The following is a 22133-nucleotide window of genomic DNA, read 5'->3' as shown; positions in this document are numbered from 1 at the left end:
GGCCGCGGAGCCCACGGCGCCGCATACAAAGCATCCGCTAGGGCCCGAGCCACCAGCTCAGCTCGCGGCCGGTCCGCGCGGACGAGAACCCGAGGGCGGAGGCCGGGAAGGCCGAAGCCCGGGCGCCAGCCGCCCCCAGCCGAGCGCTGCGCCCTGGGGTCGCGGGGCGCCCGGGGCCGGGGCTCTCGGCTCGGGGCGGACGCTGGGATGTCGGGGATAGAGGCGCCGCGGCGCTAGGACCGCAGGTGGGGCGGGAGGGTCGAGGGGCCCCGGGGAGGAAGGACGATGGAAGCGAGCGGCCACCGGGCCGGGGTACGCGGCCGCGGGCCCGGAGGAGGGAGCGGCGGGGGAGGTGGCCGGGCCGCGTGGCCGGCAGGCTCGGGGCAAGAGTTCCCGCGGCGGAGACCCGAGGCCGCCCCGGCCGCGCCCCACAACCCCCGGGCCCGCGGGGGCCCCGAGCTTCGAACAAAGGCGGCCCGGGGCCGCGCGCCGGGCGCCCAGGCCGGACAAAGGCTCGGCGCGCCCCGCCCCGGCCCCGGCCCTCGAGCCCCCCCCCCGGCCCGGCCCGGTCCTCACCGCGCCCGACCCCGGCCCGCGCCCCCCCGGCCCGGCGCACTCACAGGATGGAGGTCTGCGGCGCCACGGCGGGCACGGCCTCCAGCAGCAGATGCATGCAGCGCACCGTGGTGCGGAAGCACAGGCAGCGGCTCGGACAGCCCGGGCCCGACTTGGGCGCGACCACCGCCAGCGCCCCCCAGGCGCAGCACAGCGCGAGCGCCAGCAGGCAGCGGCGCGCGGGGGCCCCGGGGCGCGCGGCCATGGCCGACGGCGCTCGGGAGGACCGCGGGGGAGGCCGGGCGCGTGTCCCGCCGGCTGCGCTCGCCGGGGATCCGCTCGCCGGGGATCCGCTCGCCGCCCGCCTGGCACGGAGCTCCTGGGCTCTGCGCCCGCCGGCCGCCGTCCGAGTCCCCGCTGCGCGCGGGGGACAGGGCGGGGAGCCAGCTGCAAGCCGGCGGGGAGGGGCGGGGCTGGAGGGGCGGGACGGCCGCGCGACCCCTCCCCGGGGCCCCCGGGCGGTTGCAGGGCCGGCCCGGGTCGGGGCGTCCCGCGGACCCGGGTGTGGGATTCGGCCGCCCCGCCTGCGCCCCGCCTCTGCGCCCCGCCCGCGACCCGCCTCTGCGCCCCGCCTCTCCGCCTCTCGGCCTCTCCGCCTCCCCGCCTGCGCCCGCCCCGCCACTCCTCGGGACCGTCCTCCCGCTGGTTAACTGCGCCGGTGCTCCGCCGGTCCCCTGGTGAGGCGTCCCGGGCGCCGTTCCGAGTGCGCAGCCCGCCCCCCCCCCCCGTCACCGCCCGGCCCGCCGCTCTCCCCGCCTCCCCGGAGTCCCAGGGCCCGCGCCCGCGCCGGAACCCGGGGGCAGCGCCGGCCTTCCCGGCCGTCCGGACCCCGGCTGCGGACGGGGCGGGGAGTTCACCGGGAGGCGGGCTGCATGGTGAACGCGGCCGGTCCGAGGGGACACCGCCTTCTGGTTCCTGTCTCCTGTCCCGGCCCCCGCTGGACTCTGACAGCCTCGTCCCGAAGGGCCAGGGCCTGCCGGTCCAGCCCGGGCGAGCTTCTTCCTCCCTCGTCACAGCGAGGCCCGAAGCCAAGGCAAGCCGGCCCCGGTGCACAGATGGAGAAGCTGCATCAGCGAGCTGTGCTGCTGACCCTCGTGGGACGGATCCAGAAGCGCGGATGGGCGGAAGGGCAGGTCCCGGAGACCACCGGGGGTGAAGGTAGAGACCAGGCTCGTGGAAGCCGCCTCCCTCCCAGCCAGAGCTGGGTGAGAAGAGAAGGGCAAGGCCCTGACGCGCTGCCAGGCATCTCTGTGCCACCAAACTCTCCGGCCACCATGGGTTGAACTGGTAAACCAGAACAAGTCTTCCCTGTGGTGCTCAGGCCTTCCATCTGCAGCAAGAAGCTTAGCACGCCACGTGGGCACCGCTCTGCAACCCCTGTGCTCTGGGGTTGCCAGACTGGAACCTAACAGATGTGGCTCCAAGAGTCCAGAATCTGGGAGGAAATCTCCTCTGCGCCCACTCCTGGCCCCCGTGCCTTCTAGATGCTCCGTTCCAGAAGTCCACAGTGAAAAGTGGGGGGGGGGGGACCGGCATTGTTGGCTCCCACCTGTAATCCCAGCGGTTCAGGATACTTAGATCTGAGGGCTTCAGTTTGAAGCCAGCCTGGGCAGGAATTTCCCTGTGAGACTCATCTTAATAACCAGAAGTCCCGCTGTGACTCAAAGTGGTAGAGCACTAGCCTTGAGCAAAAGAGCTCAGGAACAATGCCCAGGCCCCAAGCTCAAGCCCCGGGACTGACAAAAACATAAGGACATTTTGGGAACACACAACCTGCCCCCGCTTCTCTCTTTCTTACCAGTCCTAGTGCTTGAACTCAGGGCCTGCACCGCCCTTAGGCCTTCTTAAGGCTAGAGCTCTACCACTTGAGCCACGGTACCACTTCTGACTTTGTCTATGTATGTGGTACCAAGGAATTGAACCCAGGGCTTTGTGCATGCTAGGCAAGTCCTCTACCCCTAGGCCATGCTCCCTGCCCTGAGCCACTTTCTCCTAACAACAGCCTGGAAGATATTCTCTCCACAGGCGTCCTTGCCTCACTTTAAGCCATTTCCAAATCCCATTAGCTTCATTTGCTCAGCCTCACTCAGGCCCCTCTTGGGTCCTGGAACACCACGAAGACACCAGCCCACTGGGCCCCGCTCCCTCCCTCCCTCAGTCCCCCCCCCTCGGTCCCCCTCCCTTTTTCCACCTTCTCTCCACTAAAATCAGTCACCATTGTGGTCCTGCAACTCCCTTGGGCTCTGCCAGTTTAATCCAGGCCTGCACTGAGTTCTCCATCTGATTACTTGTCCTGCAGCCTTTCCCTGTGGTGACTGCTGGTCTTTCTGCGTTTCTGATTATGAAGAGAGGCCAAGGTGCTTGCATGAAGAGACCCTGCCTATCAGTATTCTCACACAGAGCTACATGCCAAGCTCAGTGCCAGGTCCTGGAGAGGAGGGAAACACCGGCCTCGCTACCTGCCCGTCTCACGACCTGCCCTGCCAGGCTGTGCGCTGCATTACCACAGCGCCCCACAACCTCTCTGTGTTGACATTTTCTTTTCTGGCCCATGTAACAACCCGCGAGGCAAACATGATGGTCTCGCTTGCAGACGAGAGAAGTGAAGGGAGAGCAGGGAGGAGCATGCTGCTGCGCCTGCCGGTGTGTGAGCCTGCTGCACGGGCGCGAGAGGGCCGTTCCCCCTGGTCACCAGTGTGGGCTGCAAACCTTCTCTAGCGCTGTGCAGGACTGCACCTCCCAAAGATTGGCCTCTGCGCCTCCTGCAGCCCAGCCGTGGCTGGCTCTGTGCTGGGCGCGGCCTCCGCCTGGCTCTTCTGTGGCACACGGGTGGCGTGGGCTGCCCTCCCTGCCCATTGGTCCTGTGGGCTCTTGCGCCCCTCTGCCTACGCGCACCTCCCTCCCCGGTAGGGTGGAGTGCGGGTGAAGCCCTTTGTGCCCTGGCTGCCTCCTTGGGTGACTTGGCCCCTCTTCTGGAACACAACACACAAAGTGACAGCCACATTGCCTGCCACAGCTTCCAGGTCTGTGACCCTACAGCTCCCTTCCTTTCCCTGGCCTCCGTTTCCTTCTCTGTGAACAAAGACAGTGGCTGCTCACAGCTTTCCTACGTGAAGTGGAAAGTGTGTTCACACGTCCCTGAGAGATGATACCACCACTGCCAGGAGCTTTCTGGGGTCCACCAGACACCCGGCCAGGGAAGGCCTACGAGCTGCCCCTCTACATAAGACTCACCGTCTACCCTCCTCCTCCACCTGTGGCATGGCACAGCTCAGAGCTGGCGCAGCCCACCCTCTGCCCACAGAGAGAGCAAGGGTCATCTCAGGGCAGGCGGAGAATCTGGAACCAGGCAACACAAACAACACAAACATCCTCCCTCCCACACTCCGAAGCCAGAGGCCTGACAAGCTGTTTCTCCCTGGAGGCTCCAGGGAGAATCTATCCCAGGCCTCTGCTTCTGGTGATGGCTGCTGTCCTGCCTTCTTCCTGCAGCACTTCTGGGGGCTGACACAGGGCTACCCTGGGCTCTGATGAGTGAAGGAATTACATCTGCCCAGTCCCATTTCCAAGCCAGGGCCTGCTGGAGCCACAAAAGGGACACAGATGCCAGGCCCCAATCAGCTCTGCTCCCAGAGCTCCATCCAACAGGATGAGACAAAGACCAGGCCATGGAGGCCAGCCTCTGAACACCATGCCGGACCCAAAGACGAAGGCAGCAGGTTCAGAGAAAACCAAGTGAGGTTTACTAATGTGCTAGGCAAATGAGGAGAACAGCAAGCTGGCATGTCAAAAGCTGCAGTCCCCCTGGCCTGATGGGGAAAACAGACTTTTAGTGGAAAGTCCAGGAGCTCTGAGCCCCTGGGTCCTTGTCTTCTGGTTTCACAGTGCGCTGGGGTTGAGGAAGCACAGAGGCCCCGGACCTGTGGCTCTGCAGCCCGTGAGCTAATCCTTCATTCAAGATAAAGTTCATTGAAACTTTTGAAAAGTATGAGGTTGATGAATGAAGAGGTATTGTCTTGGTTCTCATGAACTTGGACTGTAGAAATCATCTTTTTTTCTATTTAGAAGGATACCATACAGCTATGACAGGTGACATGCTTCTACAAAAGAATGAAATGAACCAAGCTGTCTGCCCAGCCTGCTTCTCCCACGGGCTCTGTTTCTCCCAGGGTTTCTGCTTCTTCCCAGGACTCGGCTTCGCTCAGGGGCTGTTTCTCCTAGGACTCAGTTTTTCCCCACGAGCTCTGCTTCTCTCAGAACTCAGCTCCTCCCCAGGGGCTCCGCTTCTGCAAGGACTCAGCTTCTCCCCAAAGGCTCAGCTTACGTGAGTGGGTATCTGCACCTCTAAGGTAAAGTGGTGCCTGCATTATGGGGAGGGCTCACAAGTTTGCCCAGGGCCTGCCCAGCCTACGACAGAGGTATGTGCATTCTCAGGGCACAGAGTGGGTGTCCCTGCCCAGCTGTCCCTCCCCAGCCTGGTCTCTCCTGTGTGGCTCTGTCCTCCTACACCAGGTCATGTATCCTCTCTGTACAGAGCACCTGTGGGGCCTCAGTCTCTGTCTCTCATGCAGCTCCAGCACACCCCTGGGACAAAGGCTGAGCTGCGGCAAACACCAATACAGAGGGGAGGGGGGAGGGGAGGAGGAGGGGAAGAGGAGAGGAGGGGAGGCAGGGGGAGGGGAGGGGGGCAGAGGGGGCAGGGGGAGGTAGGGGAGGGGAGGCAGGATGGAGGGGAAGGGGAGGCATGGGGAGGCAGGGGGGGGAGTAAAGGGAGGGGAGGGGAGAGGAGTCAGAGAGTGGCAGGGGGAGGGGGTCAAAGGGGAGGCAGGAGGAGGGGAGGTAGGATGGAGGGGAGGGGGAGGCAAGAGGGAGGGGAAGGCATTGGGAAGCATGGAGAGGCAGGGGGAGGGGAAGCAAGGGGAGAGGGAGGGGGAGGCAAGAGGGAGGGAAGGCTGGGGGAGGCAGGGGGTGGAAGGGGGAGGGGGTCAAGGGAGAGGCAGGGGGAGGCAAGGGGAGAGAATGGGAGGCAGGGGGAGACAGAGGGAGGGGGTCAAGGGGAAGGCAGGGGGAGGGGGAGAGACAGGGGGAGGCAGGGGGAGGGGAGGAGAGGCAGGGGGGCAGGGGGCAGGGGGAGGGGAGGCAGGGGGCTTCAGGAAGAGCTGGGGAGCCTCTCTGCCACTGGCAGTGAACCCACACTTCTGCCAGGCTCCTAAGGCTCCATCCAGTTGAGCAGGCAGTATGGGAGGTAGGCCCGAGAGGTCAGGAGTCTGGGCTGGGCATCGAGGCCTGCTGCCTCTACCCCTGACTGTTACCAGTAAAGATGGTGTGAGCCACCAGCAAGCCAGTCCTGCCACCGCCCGGTGCAGGTCCCCCTGCAGTAGGGCTCCGACCCTGGTGGCTGCTTCTCCGGTGGAGCAACCCAGGGCTCTCCACTCTGCCCGAAGAACAGAGGCTGGGAGGCTGCAAGCAGCACCCCGTGCACAAGACGGCCATGGAAGGACATAGACAGACACACTGTGAAATGTTGAGATGGAACTGTTCAAGCCGCATCTTTTGTCTTTGGTGGGGAAGGGGGGGCAATATGGACACGATGACAAGCTCCTTTAGCCTTAGCAGCTTCAGCCTCCTCCTCCCCTCCTCCCCCTCCTCCTCCCCACCCCTCCTCCTCCTCTCTCCCCCCTCCTCCGTAACTTCCAGCAGAGTTCCCAGGTGAGTTTTGCTGACCCAGGCCAGCAAGGGGAGAGACAATATGGTATTAAGTGGCCTCTGAGGTGGCCTCTGAGGTGGCCTCTGGTACCCTCAGCTGCCCCAGCTCCTCCTGGGATTCCAGCCCCCACCCTGCTGCAGCTTTAGCCTCTGGTCTGGAGTCCATGCCCTCTGCCTCTCACCAGCTTCCTCCTGGCCTCCTCTGGGCCTGTGGCATTCTGGGTACCAGCTGGCATCGGTGAACAACGGCCATGCATTAGGCCTAGAGAGCTGAGCCAAGCTCCATACAGATTTATTTGTCATCTTTATGAACGAGCCTGTTTGTGTAACCAGGGGTATTTGGTGCCTGAGGAATGGAAGCCAGAGCCACAGGACAGAATTCTAAGGTCCCATAACCAGTACATGTAGGGCTTCACAGGAACACGTTTGGACACTTAGCCCTGGCCTGTTTCCCTCCCCCCAGTCTGCACCCCCTTGGTATATGTCCACCTCTTGCCATGCATTCTCCCCTGGGTTTTCATCAAGTGCCACCTGTGCCCACATCTGTCCCCCCATTCCCATGGCAACCCGAGTCACCTTTGAAGACCCTGAACCCTGCGGTCTCTGAGGTCCACGAGTTTGCAGCCCTTCTCTCCAGTTGAGCTCCTGAACCGAGTTTGGTATTTAGAATCACCACCATTCCCCTTGAATTTCTCCAAGCACGCTGGATCTAAACCCTGGACTGCTTATCAAACAGCAGATTCCCGGGGTCTTCTGCCACGGCCCCCTGGTCACACAGCGAATCTCCCCAGTGAGATCCCTGGACGACAAGCCTTCTTCCCTTCCTGCCAGGGAGCCCAGGCCTGTTTCACATCACAGGAAGAGGTGGGAGGAGAGGGAAAGTCAACAGTGTGGGGAGCCCCGTGTAAGGAAGGGTCCAGAGGGAACCAGGAACCAGCCCGGGGCCAGCAGAGCGGGGAAAGGGGCCAGCAAGAGCACAGGCCTGAAAACCCAGGGCTGCAGCGGTTCCTGAAGGAAAGAAACAGCCACCGGGTAGCTTCCAGGAGACAGAGTAGCTGAGAAGAGCGGCCTGCATGTCCTGTCTTCCAGCCCTGTCTGGGGCTGCTGTGGGCCTCCAGCTGGGTGTCTGCCCATGGTGTCTCTCTAGTGCCAGCATCCAAACTCAACTTTCGTTTCTCCTATCCTCCTGTCTTAGGAAATTCTTTTACCAGCACACAACCTCAGCTTCAAGCATCTGTGACAAACAGTGCAGGTAATAATGGTCCTGCAGTTTCCAGATTTTCAGAAACTATCAAATGGCTTCTAGATTTGAGCAAGTAATATGGGAGAAAATTTACAAAATTTACAAAAACATTAAATTATTTTGAAGTAAAGTTCATACCTGTGTTTTCATTTCTCTTGACGGAGGTCTCACAAGACAGCTCTGACGCCAGTACCCCAGACTTCGCAGGCATTTGACTGGAAACTACCTGAGAGAAAAGTGGGTCCTTCTGCCTAGACGTGCCAAAACACAAGCAGGTCCTGAGGCCAGGCGGAGGGAGGAGGCCAGGCAGGGAGAGCTCCTGGTCTAGTCTACCTTTTAGAGGAGCTGAGAGAGGGTAGGACTCTGTGAAGACACTGAACACAACTGACCCTCTGGGCACCCACACAAAGGTGTAAGGCCGGCCATAGCTCTGTCAGGACAAGATTTGGTGAGGGCCACTGGAGGCAAGCTTCTCTCTCCATTCACTCCTTAAGGAGGCCGGGGAAGGGCCAACAAAACCACCCTGACCACTGAGGCCACCGGGCACAGCCTCCGAAGCTGGTCTAGAGGCCGAGCTGGGAGAAAGCCCCTGCCCACTACCTGGTGGCCGGACTTTGTGGGCAGCTCCTCCATGCTGTACCTCTCTGTGCCAGGTCCTTTGATTCGGGACCATGCCAGACAGAACACAGAAGGGGAGAACGGCCCTGCACCCACTAACAGCCAACACCTGGCCCCAAACGTGGCAAGGAGGACGGAGTTAGTTGCGCGAGCATGGGGTCAGAGGCTGTGGGCACCACGTCCGCTCCACACGCAGCAGGACAGACAAAGGAAACGTTCTGGTGCCCGAGTACTGGGCCCAAGGCCTCTTTGGCCAATGACGTGACTTACATTCTTTGTAAAGGATAGGAAGAAGCCTGGCTGAATGAAGAAGATGAGAAACTGAGTCCCTTCCTGGATGTCAGCTGGGGGAACTCAGCCTGCTCACGGGCATCTCGCTCAGTGGTCGCTGCTGCAGGCCCGCAGATCTAGACTCCAGCTGCCCCGGGATTGTGGGCTTAGGGGACCGCTCCACCTGAGAAGCCGTAGCCAGCCCAGGCCTTGGAGTTGTGGGAGGTCCTGGTGTTACCAGAGCCAGTGCTGAGGTCAGCCTGGCCCTGGATCCCACAAAAAGAGAATAGAGGCAAGATAGGTAATCAGAGCCAGGGAAGTGTGTTAGGAAACAATGACGCCAGGTCCAGCCCTCACCCCTGGACACCAAAGGGATCTGAGAAGGGAGACTTGTGACAGGGCACAGCTCGCCCCGGGAAGACCATTCAGCTCACCTTCCACTGAATTCAGGAGGCAGACATGACCGTGAGCTTCCAATATGGGGCAGAGACTCCCAGCTACAAGGCGGTGAGCGGATTACCACCCCGATTCAGTCTCTGGCATCCTTGGTCACTTGTGGGGGTAAATCCAATTCCCACGCAAGGACTCCTCCACGCCAAGCTACAGCCAGGCTGTTATAGTGAGTGGTCCTCATTTTAGGGGGTGGGGGATTCTCAAGGGAGTTTTAGACCCCCGTCATAAAGATGGTATCAACCACTGTCTTTCCTGGAACCCAAGGTGATGGCAAAGTGGCTGAGAGAACAACTCAGAGCAAAGACAACCACAAAGCGGAGGCGAGTTGCCAGGCTTTCCTCCAGCTTCCAGGTAACTGGGGGTCTAAGGCAGAAGTCACTGCTTGTTAGCAAGGCAAAGAACCACTAACAAACACATGTTCACTGGGCCTCTGGGGGAGAACACAGCATTCGCTCACCTTTGGGCTCTGGTTCTCTCCGAGATTTCCTGTCCCAGGTCCAGCCACGGAGTGGTCGGCTGTGGGTCGTTACAACAGTTTTCTCTCTTACTTCGTGACCTTCCAAGGGCCGTGGCTCGTGACTCTGCTAACGCTCTCCCCTTTCAGACTGGAGGTTTTGTAGAACTTTCCATTTGCCTATCTCTGGTGATGGGAAATGGGGGATCCCTGGGTTTGGGGTGGCCAGTCTCTGCTGGCACTGTGGGCATTGGTTTCTTATGTTCAACAGCAGTTTTTAACAGGTGCCTCAGTAGGTGAGTTCCAGGGTCCATTTTCTGCAGCAGAGAAGGCCACAGGCCGATTTCTTGGCTACTCCTCCAATCCAGTATTTCTAGGCTCACCATCAGGATTGAGTTAGTCCCGTCAGGAACGCATCCCTGAAGAGCCCACAGCAAGCATTAACCCAGTGTCGCCTAACTCGAGGATTCCTGTTACAGGAAGCGAAGTTATGAAGAGCAGGGTTTGTCCTTGAAAACCATTCTGCTGGTCGCCATAGCTACTCCAACCCCTTACAAAGACCAGTGCCTTTGTGTGTGCCCTTGCCCTTCCACCCACCATGTCCGCAGGCAGATCCTACATTAAGTAAATCTGGGCTGAAGCTCCTGCCAGAAGCCAGGGCTGGGGAGAGCTGACCCAACAGTTTCACAGCAGGAAACTGAGGCCACACTGTACACGAGTGGCAGTGGCTGAATGTCCAGTGCAAGAATCAAAGGTTGGAGATGAGGAAGTGTCAGGTGATGAGACCGGGCTATCCAGATTCCAGGCACCTTTCTAGACCTGGGGAGCAAGGGGCTCCTCACTGGTGCTCCAGGACTCGAAGAACCGGGGACGGTAGGCTAAGCTCTACTGACTACCGGATAAGCCGAAAGCATGAAAGAGTCAGTTAGCTTCCAGGAACACACAACAGCATGCAATTCACAAGGCAGAGGGCAATTTAAGCCTCTACCCAAATGACAATAAAGGTGTAAGAAGCCAGCATTTGAACCAGAGACCATATTATAGTATATTATATTATATTATATTATATTATTTATTTAGTAGGTCATGGGGCTTGAACTCAGCCTGGGCGCTGTCCCTGAGCTCTTCAGCTCAAGCTACTACCCTACCCTGGAGCCAAGCCCCACTTCCCATTGTCTAGAGGTTAATTGGAGATAAGAGTCTCAGGTTCTTTTGTGCCCGGGCTGGCTTTGAACCTTGATCCTCAGGCAGGAGCCACCGCGTCCGGCCATATTATTTTTTATACTTAATGGACAAGCCAAGTCATACTAGTGCTAGGAAGGGATGGGAAAAAAAATCTAGGTATCTTCACGAAGATACCAGGGGAGAAAGAAAAGTTTGGACACATCTCCCAGAGTGGGTGCTGCTGTCCAAGTCTGTCCTTCTGTGGCCAGCACCTCCGTCTCCACGGTGCCTCCACAGCCAGAGAGAAGATCCATGTAGTTTGAAGAAAAGAGGGAGGACAGGACGTAGGCGTGGAGTCAGAGTTCAAGGGAGCCCAGAGTGCCCGGACTTCCTGTGTCTGGCTGAGAGCCGGCCTTGCTGGGCCAGGAGGCCTGGGCAGGCCCTGAGGTGGAGTGTGAGGACAGCCCGGGAGCTGGCAGGCAGTTTGTCCAGCAAGTCTGCTGTGGTGGTCCTGGTTGATTTACCCACTTTGTCCACCGTTCCAGCAGGGGCTAATAATTCTGGGTGAAATGGAAAGGCATAGACGAAGTGTACCTTTGGTTGTAAGATGCTTCAGGCTGGCCATCCCCGGGTCCTCTCTGGTCCTGTGGTGTGGACAGGGCACCGCCTCCGGGCAGCCCACGGGCCTCCGTGGACAAGAATGACCTCAAGTTCTCTCTGAGGGGGAGGAACTACAGCCACAGGTGTAAGGGTAGAAATGGCCTCACTCTCAGAAGAACGGTTCCCTGCGCTGGGGCTCTCAGAGGACACTGCCTGTCCATCTGACAGGAGGCGTTGCAGCCAGGTTGTCTGGCTCCAGGAGGGCGTCACTGCCAGCCAGTCAGGGCCTGCCTTTTCCTGCTGCGTGTCTGCTCTTTTCCTGTCTCTGTGTCCTGTGTTCTCATTACCGTGCAGTGTTAACCCTGCACGGGGCGGGGGGAGGGAGGAGCGGGGGAGGAGGGGGAAGGTCAGTGTAGCCCTCCTCTCCCCATCCTGAACCTCCCTCCCCGAACCTGCCTGGGTGCACCCTTAGGTTCCTCTTGGGTAACTGCTAAGAGGGCCCCTGGTGACCGCTAACAGAACCAACCAGAAGGAAAACCCTTGGGGGACAATACCTGGACACCGGTCTGGACGCCCCAGGTTTGGACCTGCACTTAGGGTGGTGTGAGAGTGTGGCCAGCAGAAGGAGTCTATGACTCAGGGACGCCTGTGTCACACAAAGCACTGTCAGATTCTCAGTCGCTCTCAGCCTGGGGTGGAGAGGGACGATAAGTACAATGAGTGTAAAACCATCTTTCCAAGAAAGCAGGGCTCGGCATGCGCAGGGTCCACGTCCTCAGAGTGAAGTCCTTCTGTCCCAGAAACCTGGGGCTTAGGGTCAGACTCGCGCACGCTTCATGGTTAGAGTCAAACCCACACAGACACCGGGACAGAGGCAAGTATGTTTGCCTGGGGCGGGGGGCGGCCAGGATGTGGGAATGGGGCCCTCAAGTGGCATTTCCACATTCCAGTAAAGACCCAGACACAGCTAGAGATCCTTCGTGCTACAAACGTGGCAACACCTTTTTATTCAGAGTAAGATGTGTTCACATCAGCATGACAAAGTTTGTACAAAGTTCACAATTTAAAAATGAAGTATCACAGGAACTTGTGATTTCACACATTTATAGCAAAATTAAAGTGTCAACAAACCCATGCCGTGTAGTACAAAAATAAATCAAACTTCAGTTCCACAGAGAGCACAATAAATAGTTTATACAAAATTCTGTCTTAATAAATGATTACTTAAATTAACTTAGAAATGAATATGAACAATAAGTTATAATAAATAAGCTCTGATGAGTCACAATAATTCCATGTGGAAGTCAGCATTCTAACATGTGACACTTTTGTGATCCCTATATATTATCACAGATAACTTTTGATTTGATAGCATGTCCCAACGTTACATGAGCAGCAGGTTTGTGCTTAGAGTCTCTTCCCATTGTACATAGGTGATAACGCTAAGAATCCAGACGGAGACTACCTATTACTCTACTAAAAGCATCAGTACATTGGCCAGGAAGCTGCAGACGAAACACAGTGGGAAGTGCGTGTGCCAGTGTGAACAGGGTCCTCGGAGGGGGGCCAGGGCCCCGCCGGCCAGCGCGGCTATGGCATCGGGAGGCGGGAAGCACCTTGCTTGGGCTCTCTGAAAGGCAATTCCGAGCATGGCAGCTACAACTAATCGCACAACAGGAAGGGGGCGCTGTACAGAGAAGGCCTGCAGAGCCTCAAAGAAATCACATCATCTTTTTTGTTTTATGTCCCCCCCAGCTAGTTATTAAAGTCCTCGTGGAAAACTGTAAGCTTTTGTACACTGTTCAGTATAAAGTGCCGCTGGGGTATTCATATATTTATACATATATATATATATTTATTTATATATTATACCGAGGTCGAGTATTGTATCAGAATATTTGTCGTGAGATCCCTGTAGTCTCCCTTAGCAACTGTGTTGGGTCAGCAGTGAGGGCCTCTGCTACAATTCATCCAGCTCCAGTGTCGAGAGGCGACGGACACGGGAGTGCCACCTCTGGACGGGCTTAGAGGACAGGTAAGTGCAAATAGTCCACTGGCACATTGTGGGGCAATGACCCTGTAAGTCCTGTTCTGCTAAAAATAGTTTTTTTTTTATTTTACAAAACCCATCTTTTTTATTTCATAACAAAATTTTGAAGTACTTTTGTACTTCCTGCATAACATCAAGACATGGAAGGGAGAGGAGATGCTTCTAAAAGGAAATGGGTCAACACAGGAGAAACAACGTGGAGCTGAAGGACTACTCAGGAGGGCCGCAGCAGTCAAAAGTGGTCTTATGCATACATTAGTGCAGTCATCTGGAATAAAACAATCAAATCTTGAAGGTATAAATAAGTCTAAGATGATCTAGTTTAAAGCAAAAAAGTGCCGAAGTATATTTCATTAACTTTTAATAATCTGATTGCATTCATTCTTAGAATAGGTCCCGATCAACCCCAACAAGGCAATGCAATTGCCTCGCTGTGGGTCCTTTCCAAGCGCTCTGAGCAGGACCCAGGCTACTTCCGAGTCAGCGGCGGGGCGGGGCGGGGCGGGGCGGGGACCTTCACTGAGCAGCCTGCCCCCACCCCCGGCCAGCAGAAAATCCTGTCCAGTGACCAGAACACTCACAGCCAGTAGCCTTTACCCCTCAAGATAGGAAACAAGAGCAACAAGAGTGGGCTTTTTTTTTTTTAAGTGAAAAGGGGAAATAAATGCTCTTAAATGATCTTTTCGCTCAAATCGGAAACACTCAGCTCCTGTCAGGTGAGGTGCAGAGGGGCAGCAGCGGCTCTGGGAAGGGAGGAGAGGAGCAGGGGCTCCAGCGTCTACTGAAACGCAAGGGGAATTCTTCGTGTTGTCCACCTCTGACACGCGCCTGTCTTATGGAAGTGTCCATCGTCACACCATGTAATGTTTAGGAGTGAATTAAAAGTGCTGTGTAAGCTGCTTTGAATCTTCCGCCAAGTTTCCATGGCTTGATGTTGTCTTACAATAAATTACTTATTTCTTACAGTTAATCCATTTCCTTGGAATGCAAAAAAACCTCACTTTTACAGCCCCCACCACACACCATCCTCCTAAAACAAACAAACAAAAAGTCACATGATAGTTCCAGGCATTGTTCAAGAATGAAGCATTTCTGCAACCAATTCTTTGCTATGAAACAATATGCACACAAAAGGTATTTCTTTAATCCCATAAAGTCCTCCGACACGAGGCAAAATGGTAATGTCTAAAAAGTGGCTGGGACCATCGCATGGTCAGTCAAAGTTGTTTTTTTTTTTTCTTTTTCTTTTTTGTCCATTTCAGTTCAAAATACTAAAACGTTTAGTCACTAAAGCATTAAAAAGAATTTACACTCTATTCATTTTTGATTGGCTTACCTCTTCAGAAATATATATTATATATATATATATATACCCCCCAATGTGCATACAGGAGCAGCTATAAACATCACATGGTATGTCACACTATGTCAGCTCATATGAAAACGTACAAAATGTGAATGTATTCAAAAACTATTCTGCAGGTACTATCTTTAAAGCAAGACATAAAATCATTATGAAGTCTTGTAAGCATCACACTGTTTCAACAGAAATAAATAGATAACACTTTCTGGTTAAGTACAGCAGCGAAAAACAAGAGGCATCCTTTTTAAGCAGGAGAGTCAGCTCTAGAGCCGCTGTTCAGACCTGAATTCCTCTCACAGCCTGCTTTACATTTTCCAGTAGGGCTTTATTTTCTGGACTCTGATAACGATCTTGATTTGTATACATTTCCGTCAAAGTAGTCACGTAAGCATCAAAATTTTGTTCATTGATTGGATCCTACGAGATATTAAATAGTAGTTCATACACAACTTTTATTTCCGGAAGAGTATATTCACAAAAGCATCACACAGCATCACAGCATAATGCCGCCGCGCAGGGCCCGGCAGGCTGGGCAGCGCACGCTTGGCTTTATGGAATCTGCCCCACCAATGTTTCTCGCGGTTCATGTTATGGCGTGGGGAGGTAACCAAAAGCATCCAAAGGTTGAAGAACCATGAATAATGATTAAAAAAAAAAAAAAGACAGCTACGTTATGACGCGAAGTGAGGAGGCCGGAGCCCTCGTCCGGCACGCTCAGTCACTTACCATGTGGGGAAGCTGGATGTTGGCCAGGCTGTGGATCAGGGACTGGCTCAGGCTGGCCAGCTCGTGCAGGAGAGACTCGTTCTGCTGCTCGATGACCTTGTTTTCCTCCTCGATCGTCTTCAGGTTGCTCTCCATTGTGGTAATCTACAAGGCACAAACCCGTGGGACATGTAACAGGAGGCTGGCCGAGTGGCAGGTGGGTCCCGCAGCCATGGCGGGCCAGGAGCCCAAAGGGCCCAGGGGTGCAGGGGGCAACCCTGCCCTGGGCTCCAGGGAGACCCGAGACTCAGGCCTCGCTCCTCGTTTGAGAAATCGGCCAGGGCTGCCAGCAGCTCGTGAGGGTTCTGGCAGTGTTGTGGGGGATGCTGGGACCGGCGGGCTACCCCACTGCCGGCTGCCCGCTGGCGGCCGGCTCTGGGGATGACCACTCACTCTTGCTGCCTCTCATCCCGCCATGGCCAAGTCCTCACGGTCTCCACTTCTCTGTGAGGTGTCTGCTCGGCTGTGTCCTTGTCCCAGTGAGGACCTCTGGGTCCCCCAGAGGGGTCTGGGCCTGCACCTCCCTTGGGGGACCTGGGGTCAGCTGTCCTGCAGCCCAGAGGGGGCGGTGTGGCTTTCTCCTTGGCCTCCCTACTGAGTCTCCACACTGAGAGCTGTCAGGGAGCCTCCCCGTACCGGTTCCTCCTAGAGAGTACGTTCACTCTGGAGATCTGGTTTCTAGGCTTGCGCATGGGGTAGGGAGGGGCAGGACCACAGGGGCCCAGGCAGGGAGAGAAAACAGAGGGCAGGAGCAGTGCCCCCCAAGGGCTCCTGAGAGCCCCTGCTCGCCCACCAGGCACTTCTGAGATCATGGCCGCTCTTGGGATCCAGAGCTCCGCCTGTGCTCAGGGTCCCATGGCCTCTGGAGGCCGGCCTCCAAGCCTCTGCAAGCCTTCACCCCGCTCAGTCCTTCATTTCCCAGGCCAGGCTGGCCACTGGAGGGCCAGCAGAGCAACTGGGATCTAGAGAGACCCAAGCCTCAGAGATCAGCTGACCCCTCTAGCAGCATGCAGGGGACACTGGGGTCTGTTTCTCACCCGGACTCATGCCCCCCTCCAGGGCCTAGGCCCTCTGAGGCGGTCAAGGGAGCTCAGCAGGTCCCAGGGGCCATACCCAGCCCCATACATAGCTGGGTGGCCGGGGAGCTGCCGCCCTGCTCATTGTTCAGGTGGCGCAAAAGTCCTGGGCAGACTCCACTCAGCCATGGGGCAAATCCCAAGACCAGGCTCGCCTATAAAGGCCTCCTTGTGTGCTGGTGGCCAAAGGTGGTTCATTCTCCTGGTGAGCCCAGCCTGGCTCCCCGGTGCCGCTGAGGGGTGTCGGGAGCAGTGGGAGCCCTGCAGAACACCACGCACCCTCTCCCAGAACAGTCTCAGTCCCCGGCTTCAGAGGCTGGCTCTCCAGCAGACTCAGGTCCACCTGCCTGAGGCCTTGCCTGGGGCCTAGGGTCCTCCCCAGGACCCAGGACTCCCCAGGGGCTGTGTTCTCTGATCAAGTCTGTCAACTCTGGGGTTGCCTTGTGCACAGAAGGAACCACTTCTGGACGTGTGCCTTTGGTAGGAGGAAGGTCTCCACGCTCCTGGGGCGTCAGACCCCAGCCAGGGGTGGGACTAAGGAAGTGCCGGGCATGTGTTCCCCCAGATCCAGGGCTCAGGTGGGGGCTGCTGCCCCTGCTTCCCCTCAGGGAAGCGCTGGCTTTCCTCCCTGCAGGAATCCATGTTCTGAGGATGGCCTGGCCCCCCCGCAGTGAAGACGAGTCCCGGGGACAGGGCGGGGGTGAGGCAGCTAGCACACGTTCCCCAGAGGCTCCCTGTCCTCTGCACCAGGCCAGGCCAGACCTTCACCTTCTCTGCGTGTCCGGCACCATCTTTCTCTTGGGAGACTGTCGGGGAGCAGTTGCTAAAGGTCAAGCATGGCCTGAGCCTGGGTTCTGCAAGGCTAAGACTGAGTTGCTGCCTCTGATGGCTAGCAGACTCTTCAAACAGCCTCACCTGTAACGCTACCTGAGAGCAGAGGCCCTGGAGGTTTGAGGACAGCTCAGGAATGAAGAAGTTCTTAAGCCTCCTGGCTGGGTGTGGTAGCATGTACCTGTTACCACAGTGACAAAAAGAAGAGCAAAAGGCTCTCAGTCCAGGTCAGCCTGACTCAAAGCAAGACGCTAACTTGAAAAGAACCAATGTAGAAAGGTACTGGTGCAGTGTCTCAAGTGGTAGAGTGCCTGCTTATAGCAAGCTTAAGGGCTTGAGTCCAAGCCGCTACTGCCAGAAAAAGAAAAAAAAAACAAAACTCCAAAGGACGACAATCTTTGGTGACATATCCGGACCCCGGTGAGCTCATACAGAGGCTCTCTGCAGCAGCCCTGTCACGTCACACATGCCCTGAGCTGATCTAACCGGCAACAGAGCCAGCGCGACAGGCTGTGTGTGCCGGGCCCAGGAGGTGCCGTCTGGCGCCAGCCCCAGGGTGCTGGGCATGCAGAGAAGGTTCTGCAGGGGTGCCCTGCATGAGGTGGCCCTGGGGTGGCCTGGGGATCCCACGCGTGGGAGGGACCAAACATCCCCAAGGTGGTGGGCATGCTGCCATCTGCCACCATGTGTGTTTGAAGTGAAGTCAGGACAGGAGTTCAGAGACCACAGAGAGCCAAAGACCACCGGGGGCGAATGGTAACATGTGGGCGGCAGATCCCGCGGCTCAAGACCAGCCACACAGACGCCCAGCCCGCCAGGCAGGGGCTCCACGAGCACAGAGGCCACTGCCACGCAGGCTTCCCCTGAGCCTTCTGGGCCTGCCTCTCGCTCTCGTGCGTCCTCTCACTCATGTGTCCTGGGCAGGCCGAGGTGCACAGCCCCCTCTCGTAGTGGGTGATGAGGGTGGCAGGCCTGCTCCGGGCCCCGCTGTCTCCTTCTGTCTCCACTGGATTCTGCTTTGGTGACTTCCAAGGGACAAGGACCCTCCAAAGGCTGCCTGGACTGAGTCTGAGCCACGCCCGTGCTGCACATCGCTGCCTGAGGCCCAGTGGAAGTCACCACTGGAAGGCATCCCGAGAAACCAGACTCGAGGTGTGAGCAAGGCCAGTAGCTGAACTCATGTGCTGAGTGACTTCAGCCGCCAGGCGTGGGGCCATAGCTGGCCTCAAGGGTCCTCCACCATCCTGTGTTCCAGGGGGAATTCACTTTTGTGGTAGTGTTTTTCTAGGCAGGCGCTGGTTCATTTCTGAGCTAGGGCCTTGCACCTGCATGGTCTGTGGCGCAGACTGGATTGATGATCCCACCACAGACCACACCACCCTGCTATTCTACCATGGCCTGGGCTGGCCGGAAGCCTTGGTTTTCTTGCTTTCAGTGTCTTACAGCTTGACAAGGAGCTCTGGTTTGTCAAAGTCCTAGAAGCGGACCCCACCCCTGCTTACTGAGGAACAGAGCACGGCCGTCCTGCTGCTTCCCAGGGGCAGGCAGGCCCTGAGGCTGCACTCACGTCCCCAGGAGTCCTGCTCAAACACCGGGCACCAAGGGTCCACAGCACAGAGGGGAGAAAGAAAGGACTGAAGGCCATTCATGGGGAGACAGACAGACAGACACACACACACACACACACACACACAGACACAGACACACACAGACACACACACACACACAGACACACACACACACACACAGACACACAGACACACACAGACACACACACACACACACAGACACACACACACACACACACAGACACACAGACACAGACACACAGACACACAGACACACACACACACACACACACACACACACACACACACACACACACACACACACACACACACACGGTCCCTGTCCCACTTTGGGTCTCTGCAAGCAAGAAGCTGTCAGCAGACTGAGCCCGGGAAGTTCAGCTCCAGACCGTGAGTGCAAATTAATTTCTTTTTCAATTCACCCACTCTACGGCCACAGAAACTGGATTAAATGCCGGGCCACACCTGTCCGCTGCACTGAGCAGGGGAGGCCTTCTCACCGGACAGGAACCTGAGCTTAGGAATTGGGGGGGACCCCTTATCCCACAGTGACTCTGCCCTCTGGAAAACCCAAACCAGGGGCCTCTCTGGGCAGGAGGGCTGTCATCTGAGGGCTGGAAACACTGTGACACCTCCCCTCCTCTTCTTTCCCCTCCCCTTCCTGTGCTGGACAGGTGACGGCAGAGAGGGCCACCACCCCTCTAGCCTTGGCTCATGCCTGTCAGCTTGTCACAATCCTTGTGCCACTGTGAAATAAAGACAGTGAGTCAGTCCCTGGGAGGCGCCCTGCACCGGCTCCCTGTGGACAGAGCTGGCGGGGGAGGGCGGCACTGTGCTGGTTCTAACTGGACGCAGTGCAGCGTGTGTGTCCACAGAGACTCTGCCTCGTGCCCATAGACTTTGCAGCCTGTGGTGAGCGTGGACCTCATGCCCCTCTCTTAGCAGGCACACACAGAGGCTTGGAAGTTTCCTCCCTCTACTCCCTGCTGGCCACAGGGCCCTGGAGATGGCTAAACCAATAGAGGGCAACTTTCTGCAGGCCCAGCTTCTCAGAGTCTAGGGTGTCAGCCCCCACGAAATGCCACACGATGACAAAGTGACACCAGGGCCTAACCATCCGAGGAAGATGAAACCCCCGCCTTTCTTCCAACCCAGGAGCAGGAGAGCCTGTGGGAGTGCTCTTCAGGCATGACACGAGCACACATCCACGACACCCAGGCAAGCATTCAGCAGAAAACCAAGACATCAGGTGAAGAAGTGAAGAGAAAAGGAGCAAAGACAAGGACGTGCCCTGCCAGCCGCCTTCCCTCTGCGGAGAGCACAGGAGAGCTGGAGTTTCCATTAGGCCAGGAGCTGGTCTCTAGGACTGCGTGTCAGAACCAGAGTTGGGGCTCTGTGTCAGAGCTGGAGTCAGAATCCTTGCTAGAGCTTGAGTTGGGTTCCACGTTAGAACTGGGGTTGAGGTTCCCCCTCAGGTCTAGAACAAGGACGAGACACTGAGCTGGGGCTGGGGTTCCACACACTGTTACCTGAGTTCTGAGTTTGATCATATCAGCCTCCATCTGGGAATTGGACTCATTTAGCTCCTTGATTTCTTCATCTAACTGTTTGATTTCTTCATCATTCTCAATACCTGTAATGGCAAAATTCGCGTGTCACCACAGTCATTCCTGAAAGCACAGGAGTTGGAGTTTTTAAAGTTTTCTTCTCTTTGTTTATGTGTGGGATTGAATTTATTTAGAAACGATACCCTTGGATTAACAAAAAGGTAACATTAACAACTTTCATGTCTTTCAGGGCCACGGGGCCTTCCCAAGACAATGAAAGACAGAAACCTGGGCCTGAATATGGTGCTGCCAGCCCAGCCACAGATTCACAGCCAGACCCTCGCCTCCAGCCTGCGCCCTCCTGTTCACATGTAAGACTCCAGGCTCACTCCCGCCACTCTGGGACCTGAGCAGCACTGCACTGGCGGCTGGGTGGTGAGATTGGGCATCAGGGGCAGTCCTGCCCTGCCCAGGCCCGTGGCAAAGCCTTTGTGTGCAAAGGGAGCCTCCATGCGGCCACAGGGCTCTGTGGCCTGCGCAGCGATGGGGGTGATGGAAGTTCCGTCTGCTTTCAGCCCCTGGCCTTGTGAGCATGCTGCGGGTGGTGGGAAGAGCGAGGAGCTGTGACTGCACCTCCTTTGGCAGGGAGGGCCTGGTGTGAGAGAGCCGGGAGCTCCCCCAGCGGGCGCCTCTGTGCCAGGGGCCGCCTAGCAGCTCAGCTGATGCCTGGTTCTGAGTGGAGCCGGGACCAGAACCTTGGCAGGGGACAGCCGCTGACAACGATAGAAGTGTACAAGTTGGTGCCAGTGGAACCCGAGAGTCATGAGCGGACTGGGAAAGGTCCGTGGACCTGGGCTTCTGTGGTTCTGCTCTCGCCTACGTGGTTGGTTCTTTTGGTAAGCTTTGTACAAGTTACCGGCAACACAGACACCTGAAAGTGACTTCTCTGTGTACTCGAGGGCTGGGAGTCAGGGAAAGTGCAGTCAGTGTGTGTGCCCATGTGTGTGCGTGCATGTGTGTGTGGATGTGTATGTGACAGGAAGCAAGATGTGTGTAAATGTGTGGCAATGTGCATGCATGCGTGTGTGTGCATGCATGTGTGTGCATGTGTGTGCATGCATGCATGTGTATGCGTTCATGTGTGTGCATGTGTGCATGCATGCGTGCATGTGTGTGCATGTGTGTGCATGTGTGTGCATGTATGTATGTGTGCACGTGTGTACGCATGCACGTGTGTGCATGCGTGTGTATGCGTTCATGTGTGTGCATGTGTGTATGCATGCATGTGTGTGCATGCGTGTGTGTGATGGGCAGTGAGCTGCTCAGCCTTGGAGAACCTTGGGACGTGGGCTGTGGCAGGGCAGAGGGCCACTGCTGTGGACAGGAGCGGCAGGGGTTGCTTAGGGACTCTGCGGCTGTGGCTGTGGCTGTGGCTGCCTTCTTGTGTGTGGCTGTGGCTGTGGCTGCCTTCCTGTGTGTGGCTGTGGCTGTGGCTGTGGCTGCCTTCCTGTGTGTGGCTCATGGCTGTGGCTGTGTCTGCCTTCCTGGGTGTGGCTCATGGCTGTGGCTGTGACTGCCTTCCTGTGTGTGGCTCATGGCTGTGGCTGTGGCTGCCTTCCTGTGTGTGGCTCGTGGCTGTGGCTGTCTTCCTGGGTGTGGCTCATAGCTGTGGCTGTGGCTGCCTTCCTGTGTGTGGTTTGTGGCTGTGGCTGTGGCTGTCTTCCTGTGTGTGGCTCATGGCTGTGGCTGTGTCTGTCTTCCTGGGTGTGGCTCGTGGCTGTGGCTGCCT

The 22133-nt window shown here is 57.0% G+C and overlaps 2 protein-coding genes across 10 annotated transcripts in view; both read right to left on the bottom strand.

Annotated features, from left to right (window-relative positions):
* Positions 1 to 823, bottom strand: part of Pxdn (peroxidasin) — a 76283-nt gene extending 75460 nt beyond the window's left edge. The window contains exon 1 of one of the 2 annotated variants that reach the window (XM_090337535.1): positions 621 to 823. In XM_090337535.1, the coding sequence (XP_090193661.1) occupies positions 621 to 820 (200 nt within the window). In that variant the 5' untranslated portion in view covers positions 821 to 823. The remainder of the gene's footprint in view (positions 1 to 620) is intronic. The other variant, XM_090337536.1, reaches the window with a different exon arrangement.
* Positions 824 to 12097: 11274 nt separating this feature from the next.
* The window catches only part of Myt1l (myelin transcription factor 1 like), a 370648-nt gene continuing 360612 nt past the window's right edge, over positions 12098 to 22133 (bottom strand). For 5 of the 8 annotated variants that reach the window (XM_090337527.1, XM_090337528.1, XM_090337526.1 and 2 more), the window contains 3 exons: positions 20327 to 20430; positions 15263 to 15406; positions 12098 to 14953 (listed from right to left, as the gene is read on the bottom strand). In XM_090337527.1, the coding sequence (XP_090193653.1) occupies positions 14813 to 14953; positions 15263 to 15406; positions 20327 to 20430 (389 nt within the window). In that variant the 3' untranslated portion in view covers positions 12098 to 14812. The remainder of the gene's footprint in view (positions 14954 to 15262; positions 15407 to 20326; positions 20431 to 22133) is intronic. The other 3 variants (XM_090337531.1, XM_090337533.1, XM_090337532.1) reach the window with 2 other exon arrangements.

The sequence above is a fragment of the Megascapheus bottae genome, chromosome 7 (genome assembly GCF_031878675.1).
Source record: "Megascapheus bottae isolate mThoBot1 chromosome 7, mThoBot2.hap1, whole genome shotgun sequence".
Taxonomy (NCBI): domain Eukaryota; kingdom Metazoa; phylum Chordata; class Mammalia; order Rodentia; family Geomyidae; genus Megascapheus; species Megascapheus bottae.
This window is presented reverse-complemented; position numbering and strand designations above follow the sequence as displayed.